We start from the raw sequence: 19,922 nt of genomic DNA, 5'->3' as shown, positions 1-19,922 counted from the left end.
AAGCTTTATGACAAGATTCCACGTAATCAAAATTCACACATTATTTAAAAATTTTAAAAGATGTGACACCGTATATACTTTTGAATGTAATCAAACAAAATCTTGATATGGAGAGGATCCTATATTATCACTCTTCTTGTCAGTCCCTTGGTAGCCATCATCAAACTCCAATCACATCTATCAATTGGCTCTCCTTCAATTTAACAGTTGAGCAATGGACTATGAAAGTTTTGTCAGGTTTCATAAGATTTTAGTGGCAAAGGATGCCACAACAATCTTCCCAGTGATCTCACAAACTTCAATTTGCAGCAGTAGCATCCTCTATGATAGATTAATATGGTCCATCGCCTCTACAAATCAGAAGTTTGATGTCAAACTGGCAACATTTTGTCAGCTGCTATCTGAACAGCTAGCCCCATCTGTGCTTATTTCAATCCTGTGCCTTGAAAATGAGCCTAAATAATGTCATACGCAAGAAATCGAGGAAGAATTTCAACAACTTACTGCCTTTTAAGGATTTTAGAATAGATTGAATTTAGCCCCTGGGAGCTTTTTTATTGTTGGAAACCATCCAATTACACTTCCATATGTGAGTAATACTTCATTCATGCTGGACAGGAGAGAGCAAAGGTTTATTTGAAAAGAAAGCCTTCAAGTTGGCCATGATCACCTCAAACACGGCTTCGAAGGATTCTGTTGTTAGGCCAGCACGATGTGGAGACAAGACAACATTATCCATGGCAAATAGCTCCTTTGGCACCTCGGGCTCCTTCTCAAACACATCAAAACCAGCACCACCAATCTCCCCTCGGCCCAAATATTGCACCAATTCCTTCTCATCAACAAGAGCACCACGTCCAACATTAATCATAACCCCATCCCTTCCCAATGCTGTCAAGACATCTTTGTTGATTATATGGTGAGTTTTATCTGTCAGCGCACAACAAACAACAAGAACATCACTATTAACAGCTAGGTCACAGACATTATCATAGTAAGGGTAGGGTGCAGATGGCTTTTTGTTCCTTGAGTTGTACGCAACCCTGCAGCCGAATCCCACAAGCCTTTTTGCAACTTCTGAGCCAAAACTTCCCAGCCCCACGATACCAACTCGCTTTCCTCCCAACTGCAATTATAACCAATTCATATAAGAAGCAATTCCATAATTTAATACCTAATCAAGATGCAGGTGTATCTAGCATAGGGACAAAAAGATTAGTGAGCCAATCGAATTATGCTGATAAAGTAAAGATTAAACCAATTTCATAATTCTTAAAGCCTAATGCTAAACGCTCTCAAAACCCTCCGGCAAGCCATATTTTATATTCTTCCATGAACTTCAGGCTCGCCCTAGAAACACAGAATATTGGACTGAAACCCATTTCTGCATCACCAAACTATTCACAAATAAATTAAAAACAAAAATTACAATTCAAAAAGCCTCTGGCAAGCCATATTTTATATTCTTCCATGAACTTCAAGCTTGCCCTAGAAACACAGAATATTGGACTGAAACCCATTTCTGCATCACCATAACATTCACAAAGAAATTAAAAACAAAAGGGGTAACTTTATTGAAGAACCCTGAACTTCCACCCGATTTGACAAACCCTCCATAAACTTCAAAATATTTCAATTTAGTCCCATGAACTTTCAATTGCTCTCAATGTAAACCCCTCCATCAATTTCAGCTGTTAAAAATACAAAAAGACCAAAATATCCCTAATTTTCGGTTTTTTTTTTTTTTTTAATAAGAAAAACGTTTTGAAAGTTGAAATTTTATACAAAAGTCAGGGGTATAAATGTCATGTAATGTTTAAAATCTGATGGAGTGGTCCAAATTGAGAGCAATTGAAAGTTCATGAGACTAAATTGAGAGATTTTGTAGTTTAAGGAGGGTTTGTCAAATCGGGTGGAAGTTCAAGAGTCTTCAGTGAAGTTACCCCAAAACAAAAATTACACTTCAAAAAGCCTCAATTCAACACTTTCAAAATGTTGGTGGACTATCGGTAGCATTTGGAGTTCTGTTGTGTAGAAGATGATGCCTTCGTATTTTTTATGGTGTCTATAGAGGGAAAAAAATCGCAGAAATTTTGAGGACTGTGAGAGGACATTGGAGGAGATTAAGCATCCAGCCAATCTACACTTCCCATCACCCTATCCAGCTTACGAGCAACAAAATCCACATTAGTATGCTTATTGTTCCAAATGAAATAACAGCCAGTAAAAGCTAGATCAAGAATCTCCAACCATTTAACACAATCCACAAAATCATTCTCATAACCATTCAATCTACTCTTGAGCACTTTGTACCACATTAAAGTCACCAGACAGTAACCAAGGAATATCCCCAATATGATTTCTAACCAATAGCAGATACTGCCAAAGAGACTTCCTCTCCAACCCCTTTGTAGACCCGTAAACAAAAGTCTGAACTCATTTCATCCACCCTTGATCCACTAATTAACAAGTAATGGCTTGCTCATGAACTAGGATGGTTGTTATATTCAAGTTTTCTGGATTCCAGCAAATCCAGATTTTCCCAAGAATATGACTACAATAATTAGGAATAAACTCCCAACCAGGTACAACATTTTCTTTGATTTTCTCAGCATTTTCCAATATTACTCTAGTATCAATCAACATATAATATCAATGTGAAGCTGTTTAATCATTCTCCTTATCTCCCTTTGCTTAAAGAGGTCATTCAAACCTCTTACATTCCAAACTGAAATCTTCATTGAGAAGTATCAGTAGGATAGGACCCTCTGCCCAAGCTTCCTACTCTATCCTCCGATTTCCCCTTTCCCTTACTATCTTTTGTTGTTCGATGACTGCTACTAAGATTTAGAGCAGCTTCGATATTTTGCTGGAAATTAATCAACCACCAAACCCATCAAATTAGTAACTGATAACTCCCCTTCCTCCAACTCTTCATCATCTTCTAGTTTACCAAAAGTCTCAAAAGAGTTAGCCCACTCCTTACCTTTTCCTCTCCAACTTTTGTTGTAGTGCTTTTATTCCCAAAAGGTCAACTGATGACTCTATCAAAATCCCTTGCACTACGGGTATCATCCTTATTCTGCTGTTTAGCCATTTCTTTATCCATATGCATTCCCTTCAGACCATCTTTAGGCTTTGGAACCCAAATTTTCTTCTCCTTCTTCGCACATGCATATAGAGAATGTCCAAAAGCATTACATATTGTACATTTCGTAGGAATCTATGGATACCCCATTCTTATAGTAAGGCAGCCACCATTACCCATGTCCAATTCAAGTTCCATTGGCAACTCGGAATTTTTTGTTGGCTCAAAAAAGTGCTGTTTACCAACTGATTTCTCCTTAGCAAATAAACCCCTCCAATCTCCTTTGAATCCCGTAGCCATTGAATTATCCTCCCTCTCACTCAATTTTTCAGCATCCGCTAACTTTAGATTGTCTTCGCTCCCTTGCATCCCATTACTATTTCCTTCAACATTCAGAACAACTACAATATCACAGATATTCTCAACAGTTTTCCCATGAGAACTACATTCACCTTCCACTACCACAACTCTATTACCATCCTCCAAATTATCCTTCTCTGATACAGAGCCCCTATTTTCCACTTCCATCTTCAATTCTGTAACTTCTTCAGGGGATTCCAAAATCCTTCAATCAGCTGCACTAACTCAATTTTTTCAATCCAATACCTCTTCCACGACTTCTACCAAATCTTCTCACCATTAACCCCAAATCCAAATACTAGGGCTGTCAAAACGGGTCCGCGGGTCGACCCGTTTACGACCCGCGGGGACCCGCGACCCGTTTAACCAAGACCCAGACACGACCCGTTTATTAAACGGGTCGGACCCCCGACACGACTCGAACCCGGGTTTTTCACGGGTCGCACGACACGACCCGCGAGACCCGTTTAAATAACGGGTCGTTCCGGGTCGACACGACCCGTTTACCCGTTTAACTTAAAAAATGATTTTTTTTTTAAATAATAATATTTTTAGCAATTATCTCTTAAAATTAAACTCCTAGCAGGCTAGCCATACCAAATCACTTAATAGTTAGAAGTTAAGTGGCGTGGGCGGTGGCGTGAGGTCCGGTGAGGCCGAGAGGGAGGAAATTGAGGAATGGCCGAATGGGTTTTTGTTTATAATTCTAGATCTGGACTGGAGGCTTCACGATCTAATCTATGGCTCTTAGCCTCTCTGTGCTGTTTTTACTTTTTCATTTTTTCTTTAATTCTTTTAAGTGAAAAAAAAAAAAAAAAACACAAACGGGTCTGGCAGGTCACCCGCGAGTCGACCCGCGACACGACCCGTTAAGCACTCATAAACGGGTCATAAACGGGTCGACCCGTTTATGACCCAAACCCGTTTAATGTAAACCCAAACCCGCTAATTTCGTGTCGTGTTCGTGTCGGGTTGTCGGGTCGTGTCAAAATTGCCAGCCCTGCCAAATACCTTACCCTTCGAAAGAGTTATTCCCAACCAGAATACTCTTCATTCCCAAAGAGAAAGAAGGACAAAACATTGGGCATAAGAATTACTCACACACCGTCACTGCTACTTTACAACCAATGCCGGAGAAAGATTCCGATCACCGGGAGGCACCCTTATGCGATGCCAAGACCCCTGCTCATTTTTCCCGCCAAAACTTCTACAGAGAGTTTATAACCGCCCGCCAAAACTCTCTCCATATACCATTAATAATTATTTAATACTCTTTCAAGCAATATGACCAGATTTAGCACATTAATCGCTATGGATTATATACCATTGCGTTTCATTCCCAATATTTCCCAGCTAATCACACTCTCAAACCCAAAAAATTGGGGAATCAGCTTGCAATTCACTCACACAGAATTTAGCTAAATCTATATTCTACAAAAGCTGTACACAAACAGCTCAAATAGTCACATCTCAATCAGTAACATAACTTTTAAAATTCCCAAAATTTCCCCATACCGAATTCGCTCTCAAAACAATTGAATTGAATTCTTCAGTTACACGCACGTAAGGTCAAAGCTGCAGCACAAGTTACTCCATGCCAAAAAGACATTACATTGTTTTTACAATAAAAATATTCAAATCCAATTCAAGAAATCCTTATCAAATACAATTTGCTAAAAAAATTATGAACCCAAAGAACGAACTAACCTTAGAGCCAAGTGAGTACTCCCCCTTTTGAGGCCACAACCCGGACCGAACGAACCTCTTACCGGCCGATACTCGGCGCAGAACATCGAGCAACAGGGCGACGGCATAGTCGGCAACATCCTCGGAGAATGCATTTCCGGCGTTGGTGACGGCGATGCCACGGCGGTGGCACTCGGCGACGTCGATGTGGTCGACGCCGGCGCTGGACCCCACCACGAGCTGAAGGGAGGGAAGGAGATCGAGCAAGTCGACCGCCACTGGGCTCGGACCTTCGGTGATGAGGGCCCGTACGGATGCGGCGTGGCGGGACAGGAAGGCCTGAGGTGTCTCGTCGGCGGTGGTGGAGGCGTGCGGGTCGAGGACGCGGAAGTGGCTGTGCAAGCGGTCCCTAAATGGTAGAGCGAAGGAGGGGAGGCGGTGCATCAGGACGAGAGGCCGATGGTCATGGTCAGCTTCTTCACTCATACTTCAGACGAGGATGTTCCTTTTTTGTTTTTAGGATCCCGATCCTCGTTTTTCTTAGTTTTCCCTTTCGACTGTTGTCTGTCTGACTGTCTCATTTTCTGTTTTCCATTTTTTGTGTTTTGTGTTGGAGATCCCAATCCTTGTTTTTTACTCTGTTTGTTCATTTTAACCGCTGTGACTCTGTCTCTCTCTCTGTCTCTCTCTCTGTGTATATATATATATAATAAAGGAGTGTTAACAAGGCTTAAGTTGGATGATTTTATAATCCTTATCTATTTATCTTTCCAAATTTTCAATTAAAATCCATCAAAGTTTCAATTTTTGCTTTATGATATATAGGGCTGAAGTGATCTCCCATTTTCTATGCTCGGTTCGATCTTGAAAATTGAAGTATATGCATTGCATGCATGAGAAGTAGTTCATCAAACTTGTGCAGAGAAAAAAAAAATAGTCATCATGGTCGAATTACAATAGTTTAAAAATTTGGGGGCTAAAATATTACATTTTAAATATTTGAGTTAAAAATGTAAATGAGTGAATAGTTTAGGGGAATAAAATGTATTTTTTCATTTATAATAAAGTTGCGTCTTCGTTTTCTGTGCTCTCATTCTTTTTCTCCTTCATTTACCCTTTGAAATGGTCTTCCGCAGCAAGGAAGAATAGGAGGAATTTGAAAGAAAGAGAAGGAAGGTGGCAGGTTTCTTTGGCTTCAGATCATTATTAAAATTGTGGCCACCAACAGATCGATGGCATCCCATCTAGTTATGGTGTCCTTATTGATATATAAAGAGATCAATTTGCTTATATATATATATATCAATTTGCTACATCTTTAATGATCTCATCTTCTGAGAGATCCTTCTCTTTTTTTTTTGAGTTGTCAGAGATCCTTATGTAAGGATTTAGTACTATGCTTTGAATTTGGCGTGGGTCCAGGTTGAGTTATCAAACCTGCTTTATTGTTAGCCATGTAATTTTCATTTTTAGATGAATAAGAAGTGACTCCCTTTGAGATGAGATCCACTATGGCAATGAGAATCCATCTGCATCATCATCTTTCCTATATCATGAATTAGACAAACACGGCTTTAAACAAAAAACAGAGAGATCTACACACACTATCCCACTCTCATATTCTTGGCGTTTGATGATTTTAAAAGTTCTTTCCTCTAACCCAATTTCAATGAAAATTATTGCTTTTAACAATCTCACTAGTGGTACATTGCACGTTCAATATCCAATCCACAAGCTCATTTCTAACCAATTAACCACTGATGATATGCTAGTGACTTGTATTAAGTTATATTAATTTTGTGTGGTAGAATACCAAATATAAATATCAGTACAGTAATACAGTTGGCTTAGAGTAATTAAAGTGAAGATAGAAAGAGGTAGAGGAGGACCACTGATGAAATATGTTGCTATATATATATATATATATAGTTGTTGTTGCATGTTCTCCCTGTGCCTCTTAACACTAAAGAATTGTAGGTTTTTTTTTTTTTCCTCTAATTGGCTAGATTATAGTTTGATGACAACTTGATGCTATCTTTGGAGAGCATGCATGTTCATGCATGATCCTTATCAAGTTCAATGCTTCTAGTCTCATTTATGTTAGAATATATACTTTCTATATAGATTTGATAGTTTCCTTATCTAGATGTATATATTTTCTATAGTTAGTTGATTGTAGTCGAATCAATAGGATTTGATTATCTTATTTGTATTATCTTCATGACCTATTCCTATCCCCCTATAAATAAGAATATTATAATAAAAATATCATCAAGCAGTAAAAGTAAAATGTAGCTCTTAAGACAATTACCTAATAGTCTACTTAGGCGCGCGATATAACTCCAAACCACCCAAAAATCATTTGCCTTTATTATGAAAGCCTTCAACTTATAGGCAATCATGATACGTCGCAAAGGCTATAGGACATGGTCACCAACTTTCGAGGCGATTGAGGTGGCAGTAGGCGTTATATATATAAATGCACAAGACAAATATTTAACTCCAAAGATCTTCTGTGTACATGAAGCATATTACAATGTTTTTCTAATTTAGGATTGATACACTAATATAGTCCTAAAATACGAACAACCAAAAATGACCATAAATACGTATAGGAAGAAATTATGACAGGGAAAAGGAAGTTATGCCATGAACATTTAAGGGGAAAATGAAATTATTTTGTGTAATAATCAACTTACCATAAAGATGCATAAAAATGAAGTTTTCTTTAAATTGTGTTTGGACGAAATTCTTTCGATTCAACCTAAGAAACTGATGTTTGTCTTTAAAACATGTGATTTTCACATACATTTAATGTACGTCTATCAAAAATATAAGCATGAATTACATGATGTTCAAATATAAATGCCAGTTTCATAGACTGAATTAGAGATGCAATTTATACCTATATTATATAAAATCATAGTAATAATATGTTTAAACAGCTGGTTAAACATGAATAGAAAAAGATGATTGATCGATGAGCATCTCCGAGTTAGATATATAAGGCGGTGCTATTCTAGAAAGTTCAATGTAATCAGATCCATCTTCCATTGTATGAAACCAATTAGGACCAGACCAGACCCCAATGGGTAGCTTAATCGGCTGTGGCCCACGCATAATGAAGCAGAAGTTACTAGTTCGAATCCCCCTCCCCATTCCCTTGTGTAGACATTCAAAAAAAAAAAAAATTAAGACCAGACCAAGGCTTCATTACCACATGTGATAATGGTAACACATGATTAATATTAAGGAACATATATATATATATATATATATATATCAAGAAACTCCACATAATTTCTTTTATGTACAAGAAAATTGATGACCATTCTCTTTGACAAGTTCTGAAAAGATATCAAATAATTCCAGCACCATTTTATGTGGTAGGAAGAGAGATCACCTTCAGGGATGCAAACATCAAAGTTCTACAAGACAGCTGAGAAAGCAAATAGATGAATACCTGGTCCAATCTAATTTGAAGAGCTGATTATGAAGTTTTTAAACTTCTTTTGCAGCTCACAAAGATCAATGCTTTGGCCATCACTGAGCTGTGGAGATTATATATATAGAGAATGAGAGGGAGCAATAAATAAATAAAATTTAGTTGATTGATTGTAATATATATAAATATATACCTCAGCTTCAATAGTGTGAAGCAACCTTTCATTTACTTTAGTTGAAATGAAACCAACAATAATGAGTTCTTCCTCCATTAGAACTTCGAGCACTCTTGATAGAGGAAGCCCTTGTCTTGCGTTGATGACAACCTCAACTCCTGCACTAGAATGTCTAACCTCCAATGAATCCCACCCAGCAGCCATAGAATTTTCTGTTGAGTTAATGGGAGATAATTTAAGCAATCTTTTCAGCTCATCTCTCTTGTTATTTAGCTCTTGGATCTTGTTCTGAACATGTTTTATATAGTTGACTGCCCCATGCACGTGATCCGACATAGACCTCTTTCCCTAGAACAACTAAAACATCAGAACTCAAAAAAAAAAAAAAAAAAAAACATGTTTTTTGATTTATAGATCTTAATTAGCATAAGGAAAAAAAGGTGATGATCATGATGGTGACCTTGATATATTCAACAGGGAGAAGTGATTGAAGGTTTGCGTGATGGATAGCCATTTCATGCCTTCTTTGCCGTTCAACATCTCTGTGTATGATCTTCTTTTTCTTCTTCTTGTTGTCAGTAGGGTTCTGATCATCAGCTTCATCATTACAGATGGATGATTTACGATGCCGGCTATGGTCCGGCTTGTGGGTGAGATCGGAGCCATCCTGAGAAGAGGTGATCACCGGCAGTTGATGATCTTCTGGTTGGATTGAGTCTTGTTGACCGGCAATAATGGAGGAGATTTTGAGCAGCTCATCTGCCTGCTCATATTGGATTATGGATATTGGAAAATAATCCATTATTAGCTCCAAATTAATCTCCCCGCAGGACCCCTTCCTGTCTCTCTGATCTGACGGACATGTTTTTATTTGAAGATGAAATTGTCAATGGGCCTAAAGTTCAACAATTTTTTATGATTTTCAGGGGCATGGACCTCACTCTAGATGCTTCCCCATTCAACGCAGGTTTTTCAAGGCACTGTACATTTGGGGGCTGAGAAATTTTTCACTACATACACATGTAGGAAAGTATATCAACCTATGGAATCCATCATGCATATTAGTTAGGGTTAGCAATTTTTGACACGATCAACCTGCAAATTTGGTATGAACCCAATACAAAATTAAATAATTGTGATTGAGGAGTCTAGCTCGTTTAATTAAATGAATCGGGTTAAAGTTGACCTGTTTAGTTTTATACTCATGGTTCAACATGACTCGAACCTGACACGTAACTTAATGGTGGGCAATTTTTGACATAACCCGCGAATTCGACATAAACTCAATACAAAAATAGATGGTTAGGGTTGAGGAGTTTGACTCGTTTAATTAAATTGGTTGGGTCAGGGTTTGCCTATATAATATTATACACATGCTTTGACACGACTCAAACCCGATACATGAACATGAATATATTGCCACCTCTAATATAATTAGGAGTGACAATTTATGTTCGTGTGTTGAATTTAGATTATATGTGTTGAGGTATGAGTATAAGATTATATTGTTAAATCATAATTAACTTGACTTATTTAATTAAACGGGTCATACTCCTCAATCTTAACCTGCTAATTTCTTGTTAAGCTCGTTTTAGGTTCACGAGTGTGTAAAAAATACAACTCTACTTGCGGGCACAATCTCTCACTCTTAAATTATTCATATTTCTACAAAATTCCAACACCTAGTAACCATGATTTGCTGAAGTACTGATGAAGATGATTGTTAACAACAATTTTTGTTCAACACTCCCTGTCCATGATGGAGACCATTTTACTTGATATCATAGGAAACTAAAAAGTACTTAATTCGGACAAATATCATCACCATCATCATCGGTCAACAGCATCAAGTTTGGTTACAATTGTTCGATTTGTGGGAACTCTTTTTGGAGAAAAAGACCCAACAGTATCCTGAAGATCTTGATAGAAAATGGGAGTGTCAATATTATATTGAGCATATTATTCTTCCTCATTGGAAAGTGAGTCATATATAATTGGTTTATTCTAAAGCCAGCAGAGGATAAGGACGACTCTCTATTTTGTACTAAATTAACATGAAGAGATATGCAGATCAATCCTTAATTATTTGGAAATATTGATCTTTATTGTTGTAAGGGAACTTGGATTAGGTGTGAATTATGAAGGCAGGGGGGTCCAGGATGTGCAAATCACTAAGAAATGCACGCCATGGATTTGTGTCCAAATTCAGTCTCCAGCCCTTGAAGCATGATATAGTCTTTCATCTAATGTGCAATTAATGACTGACAGGCTGCAACAACTAATTAACTAGAAGACCTTCCACTTTTTCTTTTTTCTTTTTTCTTTTTTCTTGGGTTAACAAAAACAAAGCTACAAGAGGAGGAGGTGGGGGTACTATAACAAACATCTCAAAAATAGACATTATTGCAAGAAACTAAGAGTAGAAATTAATAAAATGGGAAATAGATCTAAACATATACGGCCCCATAATTCCTTAACCAAAAGGTTGAGGAAACCTGAAAGGTAATATGTAATGTTGTCGCAGTGTGAGGCGGTCTATGAAAATCTCCTTGTTTGTGGAAGAGATTCCGTAGAAGAAGGCTAAAGTTTTGGATAGGATGGTAATTCATGTTCGCATGTCGAAATATGGGTATAAGACTATATATGTCAACTCTAACTTAATTAGAGGAATTGAAAAAAACTTTTTTTAACCTAATTTTGAGGAAAATGTTATTCTCCCTATTGTATTATTATTGTTGTTGTTATTTATACAAGAATTATTACTGCTACGAGTATGACATGTCATCTTTCAACAATTTTTTTTTTGGGAGAAAATACACTTTACCCTATTGAACTATTTATCAATTTGTACTTTTAACCTCAATATTTAAAAAGTCACATTTTACCCCTCCAATGACATTGACACTTAACTCCCAAGAAGTACACTTTATCTCCCGAAGTATTTTGAATTAACACTTTACCCCTCAAAACTTAGTTACTTCGGGGGTAAAATATCAACTCAAAATATTTCAGAGGGGTAAAATGTCAACTCAAAATACTTCAGGGGGTAAAGTGTACTTCATGAGGTCAAATGCCAATGTCAGATACTTTTGGGAGATAAAATGTCACTTTTTAAACATTGAGGTTAAAAGTGCAAATGGGTGAATAGTTCAGGGGATAAAGTATATTTTTCCCATTTTTTTGTTATAAGTACTTCAAAAACAAATTACAAAGAACAATAACAATGACAAGTAAACAAAAAAAAAAAAAACAAAAAAACAAAAAACGAAAGTTTAACAACTCAAAAAGCTTAACCAAGACAAACAACTAGCATCTCACTGTCTTGAACGAAATTCAAGAGGGTGAGAAAGTTGATTTGAAATGCAGCCAATAAAAGCCTCAACCTACCATATATGATGAATAAAACAATCCGAAATAAGAGAACCCTTAAATACTTAGATCTAGTCCAACTTCTTAAAAAACCGAACAGACTGAAGAAGAGAGAAACGCTTTCACATACAATATATAAGTCTAAAAGCCCAACTTATCCGAGTTAAGTTAAAAATAACAAGACAAATAAGTTTTATTTTATTCAAATAAGGGGAAAAGGGGTAGACGAGGAAGTTATTAAGAAATATCATTGGATAGTACTGACGATTTTTTTGGCTCGAATTCGATTTATACGGCATTTATGCCAACATACTTTATAGTATTATTGTTAGACAACGACCGTGCGTTTGGTTGGCGGTTGATGGATTGACCAAGTTGTCTCTATCATCAATAACCTCTTGTAATTGGTTTGATCGATTTGTCATATCTAACATGCAAGCCTTGCAAGGCGGTACATCTAAATTGCGTCTTCATTTGGGACTCAAAACGTGTAATTTAACTTATATTTTAAAAATATATTATTTTTTATAGTGTTTAAATGTACTATCAAATAAACAAACTTTTTATAATTTTGATTAAAAAATACACGTACGGTTTGGCCTACCAAATTGTTAGACCAAATCCGCTCTCTGTGTTAAATAGAACTTTATAGATATTAGGGAAAAATATATTTTACCCCTCTAAACGCCACCTTAGTTGGGCCTAGGGATAGCTTCGGCCACCCTATATCAAACACCTCTTAATTTTTAATTTTTAATTTTTTTTTAATTTTTTATTTTTTAACTTTGGGATTGAGGCATTTTGGGAAAAAAAAAATCAGAAGGATCGAATTGCAATAATTTGAAAGTTAGGGGGTCAAGTGTCACTTTTTAAACATTGGAGGTCAAAGTGAAAATGGGTAGATAGTTCAGGGGGTAAAATGTATTTTTTCCTAGATATTATAGATCCATTTGTTAAACTATTTGTCCTCTCCTCTTCTTCTTCTTCTTCTTTTTTTTTTTTTTTTTTTTTTGAAACTAAAAAAATTAACAAACAATCCAAATAAAAAATACTCAAAACTATTTTCACATTTATATTAGAACATTTTTTCAAACCAAAAATAAAAAGCATCATCTAAAATACATTAACAAACAAAACCTATATTATCTGTATCCAACCGTCAAGCTTTAATTATTTGGTTTTATTGGACGTCTTTTAAAATCGAAGGTGACTACTCACTTCAAAACTCTCTAAAAAAATTGTCAAAATGGATTTATAAGACTATTTACAATGGCTTAGACATTTAGACTACCATATAAAATGATTAACAAAATTCTTATAAAACATCTTCATTATCCGATTGCTTAAACCAAATACATTTTGTATTTCATGTATCGTACTTTTCTACATTTGGAAAAGCACCGTACGTAGATGAATATATAAATTTGTTTATAATTTTCTCTATTTTTTAATTCATTTTCTTCAAAGAGTTAGTATATGTTTTGAAAATGAAATAAAATAACAAAAAAAAAAAAACTAGACTATTAATTAATTATTCTAGATAGAAATTTAGAGAATTCGGGCTATGATTTTGGGCTTATCAATTACTTCAATCTACACTCAGGTTTCTAATTTTTAGCCCAGACAGAACCGGGTCGGGTGCCCGGCTCAATGATTGAATTGAATTGAAAACCTTCTTACACAAACAAATAAATGAATAATAATAATAAAAATTGAGCTCCACAGTCACAGACTCACGGGTCACCGATCATGTGGGGGCCATTTTCCGTCCTCAAAATGATCCTGACTGTCCACGTACTCATCTCCCTGAACCGTCAGGTTACCCTAGAAATCTGAAAAAATGAATAGAAAAATGAAAAAAAAAAACAAAAGAACGAAAAACAGAAAGAGCGAGAGAAGAAGAAGATAACTAGGGCTAAGAAGTTACAGTTGCTTATCTCACTCTCGAACTTTCTCATTCACTCAATCACTCTGTCTCTCTGTAAAGAGGTAAGCTTTCACTTCCTGTTGAAGTGTATTTTTTTTTTTTTTTTTTTTTCACTTTGGATCTTCTTGCTGTGTTTGTTGCTTATGTAATTGAAGTATTTGGTTGAAGAGAAAGTGTAGGGAAAGAGAAAAAAATAAAAATAAAAATAAAAATTTAAACTAATTTTAAGTAGAGTTGTTAATTTCATGCGTGAGTTCTTTGAGAATAATTCAATTCAACTATTTCTCTCAGTTCAGTGCATTTTATTGATATTCCCTTTTATGTATAGGAGACTAACACAAAGTCAGTGATTGGAGAGAGTTTCACTGTGAAGTGGGTTTTTCTAGTGTTGTGTTGAGTTTAATTCTAGCGAAAGTTGAATTCTTAGGGGAAAAAAAGAGAGAAGAAAAGAAACAAATCAAAAGGTTCATACTCAGCTTTAATGATATATTTCATAAGTGGGTGGGATTCTGATATGCTTGATGACATTATAGGAAATGGGAGTGGAATTTATGATATTTAAGAGACAAATTTGAAATTTTATTGAGCCGTTAGGCACTTGCCGAATTTTTGCAACTCAATGGGTAAGAGCACTAAATTATGAAAGTCAAGGGTTTAGTGAGCACTGGTTAATCAGGGGGTTTTTCCCCTTTATTACTTGTGACTGAAAAAATATGGCAACATATGAGGACTAACTGTCTTTAACGTATGGGTAAGAAGTTGGATTAGGTTGAAGAAGTTTTAAGAAGGATAGGTGATGGTTCACATATTTTGAGCCACATATAAACGGTTTGGTTTGAATTGGTGCTTAGCCGGTGCCTAAGACAGTCAAATTCTGGAGTCTTTCTATTTTCTTTTATTGTTATAGAGAGCTGATAACAGACTAGATGCTTCCTTTTTTTTTTTTTTTTTCAGTTTTTGGTGTGAACAGTATGACAAGAGAGAGTGATGCAATGATTTTGTTCTTGATTATTTTCATTTTTTTTTTTATTGACATTTTATGCGTATTGCAAGTTTGCTTGTTGATATATACATTTTTAAAAAATTTATATACAAAGAAATTTGTTACTTTAGAGCACTACGAAATGGCTACTAGAAATGGAAAGTTCTGTAGTGTTAGTGTTGTCATGGAATATGCATCATATTCATGTGAGATAGTCAAGAGTAGTTTCCCAAGTATTTTTAACAAGTTGGATCCATAATTTTGTAGGGTTACTGGAAAGCTCTGTGTGTACTAAGTTGGGTAGATTTTACATAGATATTAACAGCTCATTTGAGCCGTGAATCCCTCCTACCTAGGGTTTTCTGTAGTCAAGTTATTCCTTGGCCGTTACGAAATGCTCAGCTTCGTGATAATAGTGATGAAAGTACTAATGTTAGGTTCCCAAGTTGCTAGGATTCACTATAATATGCCAAAGAGACTTCGATGAAGACTGCTTATGTAGTTCCTGCAATACTGTCGGTTTGTGTTTCCTACTAGGTTTGGAAGGTTATTTGTTGTTTCTTATAGTCTTTTTTGTTGTAAGTTTGTACCTATACTTGATATTGCTTATCTCTGTTTTGCACTCAGTCGTTGTCCTCGTGTCTTCAGCAAGAATTGTCTGCTATAAATTTCCAATGCTCAATATTGTTTCCATGTGGATGATATTGCTATTTTTCTTTGTCCCCTACATTAGTGTTAGACTTCTATACCATCCAGGTTGTCTTTGATATACACCTGCTTCAAAATGTAGTAGGTTGCTGGGGACATGTCTTCTGACACTGCAAAGGAAAATGCATCTGTAGTTGATTCATCAGTGACTGAATGGAAACAAGACATGGGAAATTCGGATGACCCAGGTAATAAATGAGGCAAGTTATTTTCTATATTTAAAAGCTAATGTGTAATATAACTTTTGGGGTGTTGTCTAGTTCTGGTGTGTTTTATGTTTAGTTAAAGTCTAAGAGTGTAATATCTTAACTCTAGCTTGAGCGTGGCAATCTTTTAACAAATATTGAATTTACTGCCTCTGTTTTGGGCCTTAAAGTCAATACTTGATTGACAATGAATGCTTATCAATTATACATCCTACATGTGAAAATATGCAAAAATATTTAACCCTCTTCTAAAATCTTTATCAAAATCTGATATAGGAATAATATGAAATTTTATTGTCAGAGAGCTCAAGTTACAAAGTTAACGAGGAGGGGTATCCATCTAGGGCAGAGAAAGCAGGGAACAATCATGAGCCACTGGGTAATTCAACTACTACTAAAAAGGATAAACTATATAATACTAGATATTTCGTCATTAAGAGTTTGAACCATCAAAATATCCAACTATCAATTGAGAAAGGAATTTGGGCCACTCAAGTCATGAATGAACCTATTCTGGAAGAAGCCTTTCATGTAAGATCCTTTTTACTTTAATTTTCTGCACTACTTTCTCTAATTCTTTTGGATCCTTACAGAGAAGCATATGCTTGTCTTGCAGAACTCTGATAAAGTAATTCTTATATTTAGTGTAAACATGAGTGGTTTCTTCCAAGGGTATGCGCAAATGATGTCTTCTGTTGGGTGGAGGCGAGACAATGTCTGGAGCCAAGGAAGTGGCAAAAACAATCCCTGGGGGCGCAGTTTTAAGGTCAAATGGCTGCAGTTAAATGACTTGCCTTTTCAAAAGACTCTTCATCTTAAGAATCCATTGAATGACTACAAACCTGTCAAAATTAGCAGAGATTGCCAGGTGTCCTTTCTATTAAGTGCTTTTTTTTCTTTTTTCATTTTTGATTGGGGGGACGGGGGTGTGTGTGTGCGTGTGTTGAGAAACTTTGAATCCAGTTTAAGAAATGACTTTGAGTCATGTATTATTTCCAGGAGTTATCTCCAGATATTGGAGAAGCTCTTTGTGAGCTCCTTGATGGGAAGAGTGATGTGGACGACTCAATGAGTAGGTAATGTCTCTTAAGAAGCTGAATGGTCAACATGTTTTGTCACTGAGGAAAAAAAAACCCTTTTTGTTGTCAAATTTCAATTTCATGACCTTATTGGTTTTTATTTGCTTTATGCTGGAGCAGTTTTTACAGGAATGATCTTCCTTCAAAAAGGCTTTGTGTAGAGTCTCCATGTTCTTTAGGGGATGAAGAGTATAATGTGCCTCAAACATATATGTCATGGTCCAGAACGCCCATGCTTTATCCTTCGTTGCTGTACCCGCATCAGGCTGATGCAAATAGATTTCATTTAGCAAACCAGAGTTCTACAGGGGTTATTTTTCCAAAAAATCTGCCTATCACCACTGGGGCATCAAAAGTTGAAAGGATAAAACATTCTCGTATTAGTGGAGACCTTTCCAATTTACAAGTGGACGTGGATATGTCTTCTCGTTTTGATGTTTGGGGCTTGTCAGCAGAAAGTCCTTTTGCTAGTACCCTGACTGAGGATGATTTTCTTGAAATGGTATTGGAATCCTCCATCTTTGATTCTCTGTTCTAATTGAGATCATTAATGTGTTTCTTTCTTTATCTCCATTTTTCTTTCTTTTCTTTCTTTTTTCTTCTTTTTTATCTAACAACTGAAGACTATCTTTTTGGTGAACATTTCCTTACAATGTATGAAGATGTAGTCATGAAAAACATATTATGGTACAGATGTTTTATTGAAATGAAATCAACTTTTTTATAGCTAGGGTCATTATAAATTCTTATATAAGTTATTGTGAATTGTTAGTTGTTGGTTGTTTGTCCTTGAAAACCTTAATAATTGAGATCTTGAACTTGTTTTCTAATATTTTATTGCAATTATTGCTCTTCCTCCCATCTCTATTGTAATGGTTTTATTTTCCTTTAGGAATGTTAAATTTAATTTCTTCGGTTACTAAGATGTTTAACTAAAGTGCCTCCTGCCTGCAGTTCTTACCTCTTTCTTACCCAGGACGACTTATGCTTGTTAATCCAAAGTCCTACAATATCTTTGTGTATTGGGCCTATGCTGTTCCCAAAATCAGATTTGGCACACTCTGCCTGTTTTATGTAGAGTCCTTCATAAATCTTAGCCTTTTGCATTCTTTATTCAGATGGTGGTTTAGTGAAAGGTCCATCTGTGGAAAAATTTTCTATGGTATCTTTCTTTATTCTGGTTTACAACATCAGATTTTCCAACTTTTATTTATTAAAGATGAAATAGGAACAGAAATAGTTTCTTGTGAACAGTCTCTTGAAGACTTGAGATCAACCCTTTTTTTACTGATAAATGGCATTTTCCTTGTTTGTTATTGCAGTCTTATGAAGAGTATCTGGAGGCCCATAGCAGAAGCAGCAAACAGTTATCCCTCCCTGTTAGTATGCTTAGCTAACAATATGTCACTGATATTTGTGTCTTCTATTTCTAATTAGGTGATAATGTCATTGTTTTACTTCTGTTTTCCCTTCTCTGAAGCGAGGCATCTGTTAGACAAAATTTATCGTATGTTATTTTGGATAATTACAATGTCCTATTTACTAACTTATGCTGTTCTATGTTTTGTTTTCGAAGTTTTCTTAAGAGAATGTTTTCGTTTTAGTATACAATTAGTTGCTTATGATCTGTCCACCCGCTATCTGATTTTAAACAAAGAGATCTCTTGTGGTCTATCAAGTTAGTACTTATCCCAAAAGTTTAAGTTTATAGAATGATGAATATCATTTTAATTAATATTCTAACATTTTTTTTCTCGTGGGCTCAAACTCCTCATCAATAGTTGATGCCCAATACATAGAATATTCAACTGAAATGTAGGATGAACTTTAGAGTCAGGTTTAGAAAGGCATGGTTTGAACTTTGGACCACTGCTTTGGTACCATATTAAATCACCACTTATTCTAAAAGTTTAAGCTGATTAGAAAAGGTGAATTTCATTTTAGTTAATATCCTGACAAGGCCCACAGTTGGATGTTCTGATTGAAGATGTAGGGAAAATCTGGAGTACAGTGGTTGGAGCTGTTCCAATCATCCAAAAAAGTTCCTCTGTTGTGTCAATAGTTAGAAATAAAGGAAAATGCTGGATAGGTGGCTGGACCATCTTTGTAATCAAATACAGTGTTGAACCAAGTCATTACCCCACTTTTTGACAGGTGCCTGGACCATCTGGGAAAATGCGGGAGTCATCAAGAAGCAAAAAGCAAGACGAAAACTTGTTAGTATATTTATGAAAGCCTGAACTCAATTTCACACATCTCCATCTGTTTGACTTGATGAAATGTTCTGCAGAAACTCGAGTTTTATAGCCGATCGGTGTTGCTCACATAAAAAGACTCATCATTCATCCCAGAAATAATCTTCAACTAAGGAAAGCTTCTCTTGGATTCCTTTCTCCAGGATGGTGTTGGTGTTTTCTGTACTTTCACGATTTCCTGCAAGACAATGACTCAGAGAAGTTATTGGTTCTCATCATCCCCAGTTGTGACACTTTATTTTGTCATGTTGTATACAATTGTACCATAACATAACATCTCATTACAGGAATTTTACTGGGGGCTGGTTGCCAACATGTACATAAATTGAGACATCACTGGCCCAACTTTCTTTTTTCTTTAAATGTTTCTTAGGTTTATTCCTCCTTTTTTGATAGAGGCTAGGAAGGTGCCTATTTTAGGTGGTACATAGCTAGATTTTAATGCAGGATTACCTGTAATTTGGTTGGGCATGTAACATTCTCTGATAGTAGGTGGTGAAATCATATACTTCCTGTGTTGCCTGGAATAAGAATGGTAGATATTGGAATTAATAGGTGTTCTTGGAAGTTGGAACTAATTTTAATTAAGAATGATGCTTTGTGGATGCTTATATTTTATCCTAGCGTCAATGATTATCTTCT

The 19,922-nt window shown here is 35.9% G+C and overlaps 2 protein-coding genes and 1 pseudogene across 5 annotated transcripts; 1 reads left to right on the top strand and 2 right to left on the bottom strand.

Moving 5' to 3' along the window:
• Positions 1-490: 490 nt before the first annotated feature.
• Positions 491-5,751, bottom strand: LOC148586758 (glyoxylate/hydroxypyruvate reductase HPR3-like). The gene is made up of 2 exons (XM_088514803.1): positions 5,156-5,751; positions 491-1,126 (listed from the first exon to the last, which is right to left on the bottom strand). The coding sequence occupies exons 1-2, from the start codon at positions 5,618-5,620 to the stop codon at positions 602-604; spliced, it is 990 nt and encodes a 329-aa protein (XP_088370929.1). The 5' UTR covers positions 5,621-5,751; the 3' UTR covers positions 491-601.
• A 2,856-nt stretch (positions 5,752-8,607) lies between these two features.
• Positions 8,608-9,556, bottom strand: LOC148586757 (transcription factor bHLH118-like; annotated as a pseudogene).
• Positions 9,557-13,992: 4,436 nt separating this feature from the next.
• On the top strand, positions 13,993-19,832 carry LOC132175774 (YTH family protein). Of its 4 annotated transcripts, none has more exons than XM_059587825.2 (9): positions 13,993-14,112; positions 15,826-15,928; positions 16,248-16,477; positions 16,563-16,814; positions 16,946-17,022; positions 17,146-17,527; positions 18,348-18,404; positions 19,180-19,241; positions 19,316-19,832. In XM_059587825.2, exons 2-9 carry the CDS (start codon positions 15,838-15,840, stop codon positions 19,380-19,382), a joined length of 1,218 nt encoding a protein of 405 aa, XP_059443808.1. In that variant the 5' UTR covers positions 13,993-14,112; positions 15,826-15,837; the 3' UTR covers positions 19,383-19,832. The 4 variants fall into 4 exon arrangements, with proteins under 4 accessions (XP_059443808.1, XP_059443807.1, XP_059443810.1 ...); XM_059587824.2 differs by having other exon boundaries at positions 15,823-15,928; XM_059587827.2 differs by having other exon boundaries at positions 15,789-15,928.
• The last annotated feature ends 90 nt before the right edge of the window (positions 19,833-19,922 follow it).

This window comes from Corylus avellana, chromosome 3 (genome assembly GCF_965113065.1).
Source record: "Corylus avellana chromosome 3, dhCorAvel1.hap1.2, whole genome shotgun sequence".
Lineage (NCBI taxonomy): Eukaryota > Viridiplantae > Streptophyta > Magnoliopsida > Fagales > Betulaceae > Corylus > Corylus avellana.
The sequence above is the reverse complement of the archived record's forward strand: the minus strand, read 5'-3'. Positions and strand labels throughout refer to the sequence as shown.

Bases quoted from the DNA above. Each gene is read 5' to 3' on its own strand.
- LOC148586758 (XM_088514803.1), bottom strand. From the start codon at position 5,620: ATGAGTGAAGAAGCTGACCATGACCATCGGCCTCTCGTCCTGATGCAC. The intron at 1,127-5,155 runs GTTAGTTCGTTC...TTATAATTGCAG, and splicing joins AGTACTCACTTGGCTCTAAG to TTGGGAGGAAAGCGAGTTGG.
- LOC132175774 (XM_059587825.2), top strand. From the start codon at position 15,838: ATGTCTTCTGACACTGCAAAGGAAAATGCATCTGTAGTTGATTCATCA. The intron at 15,929-16,247 runs GTAATAAATGAG...TTTTATTGTCAG, and splicing joins GGGAAATTCGGATGACCCAG to AGAGCTCAAGTTACAAAGTT. The intron at 17,528-18,347 runs GTATTGGAATCC...TTGTTATTGCAG, and splicing joins AGGATGATTTTCTTGAAATG to TCTTATGAAGAGTATCTGGA.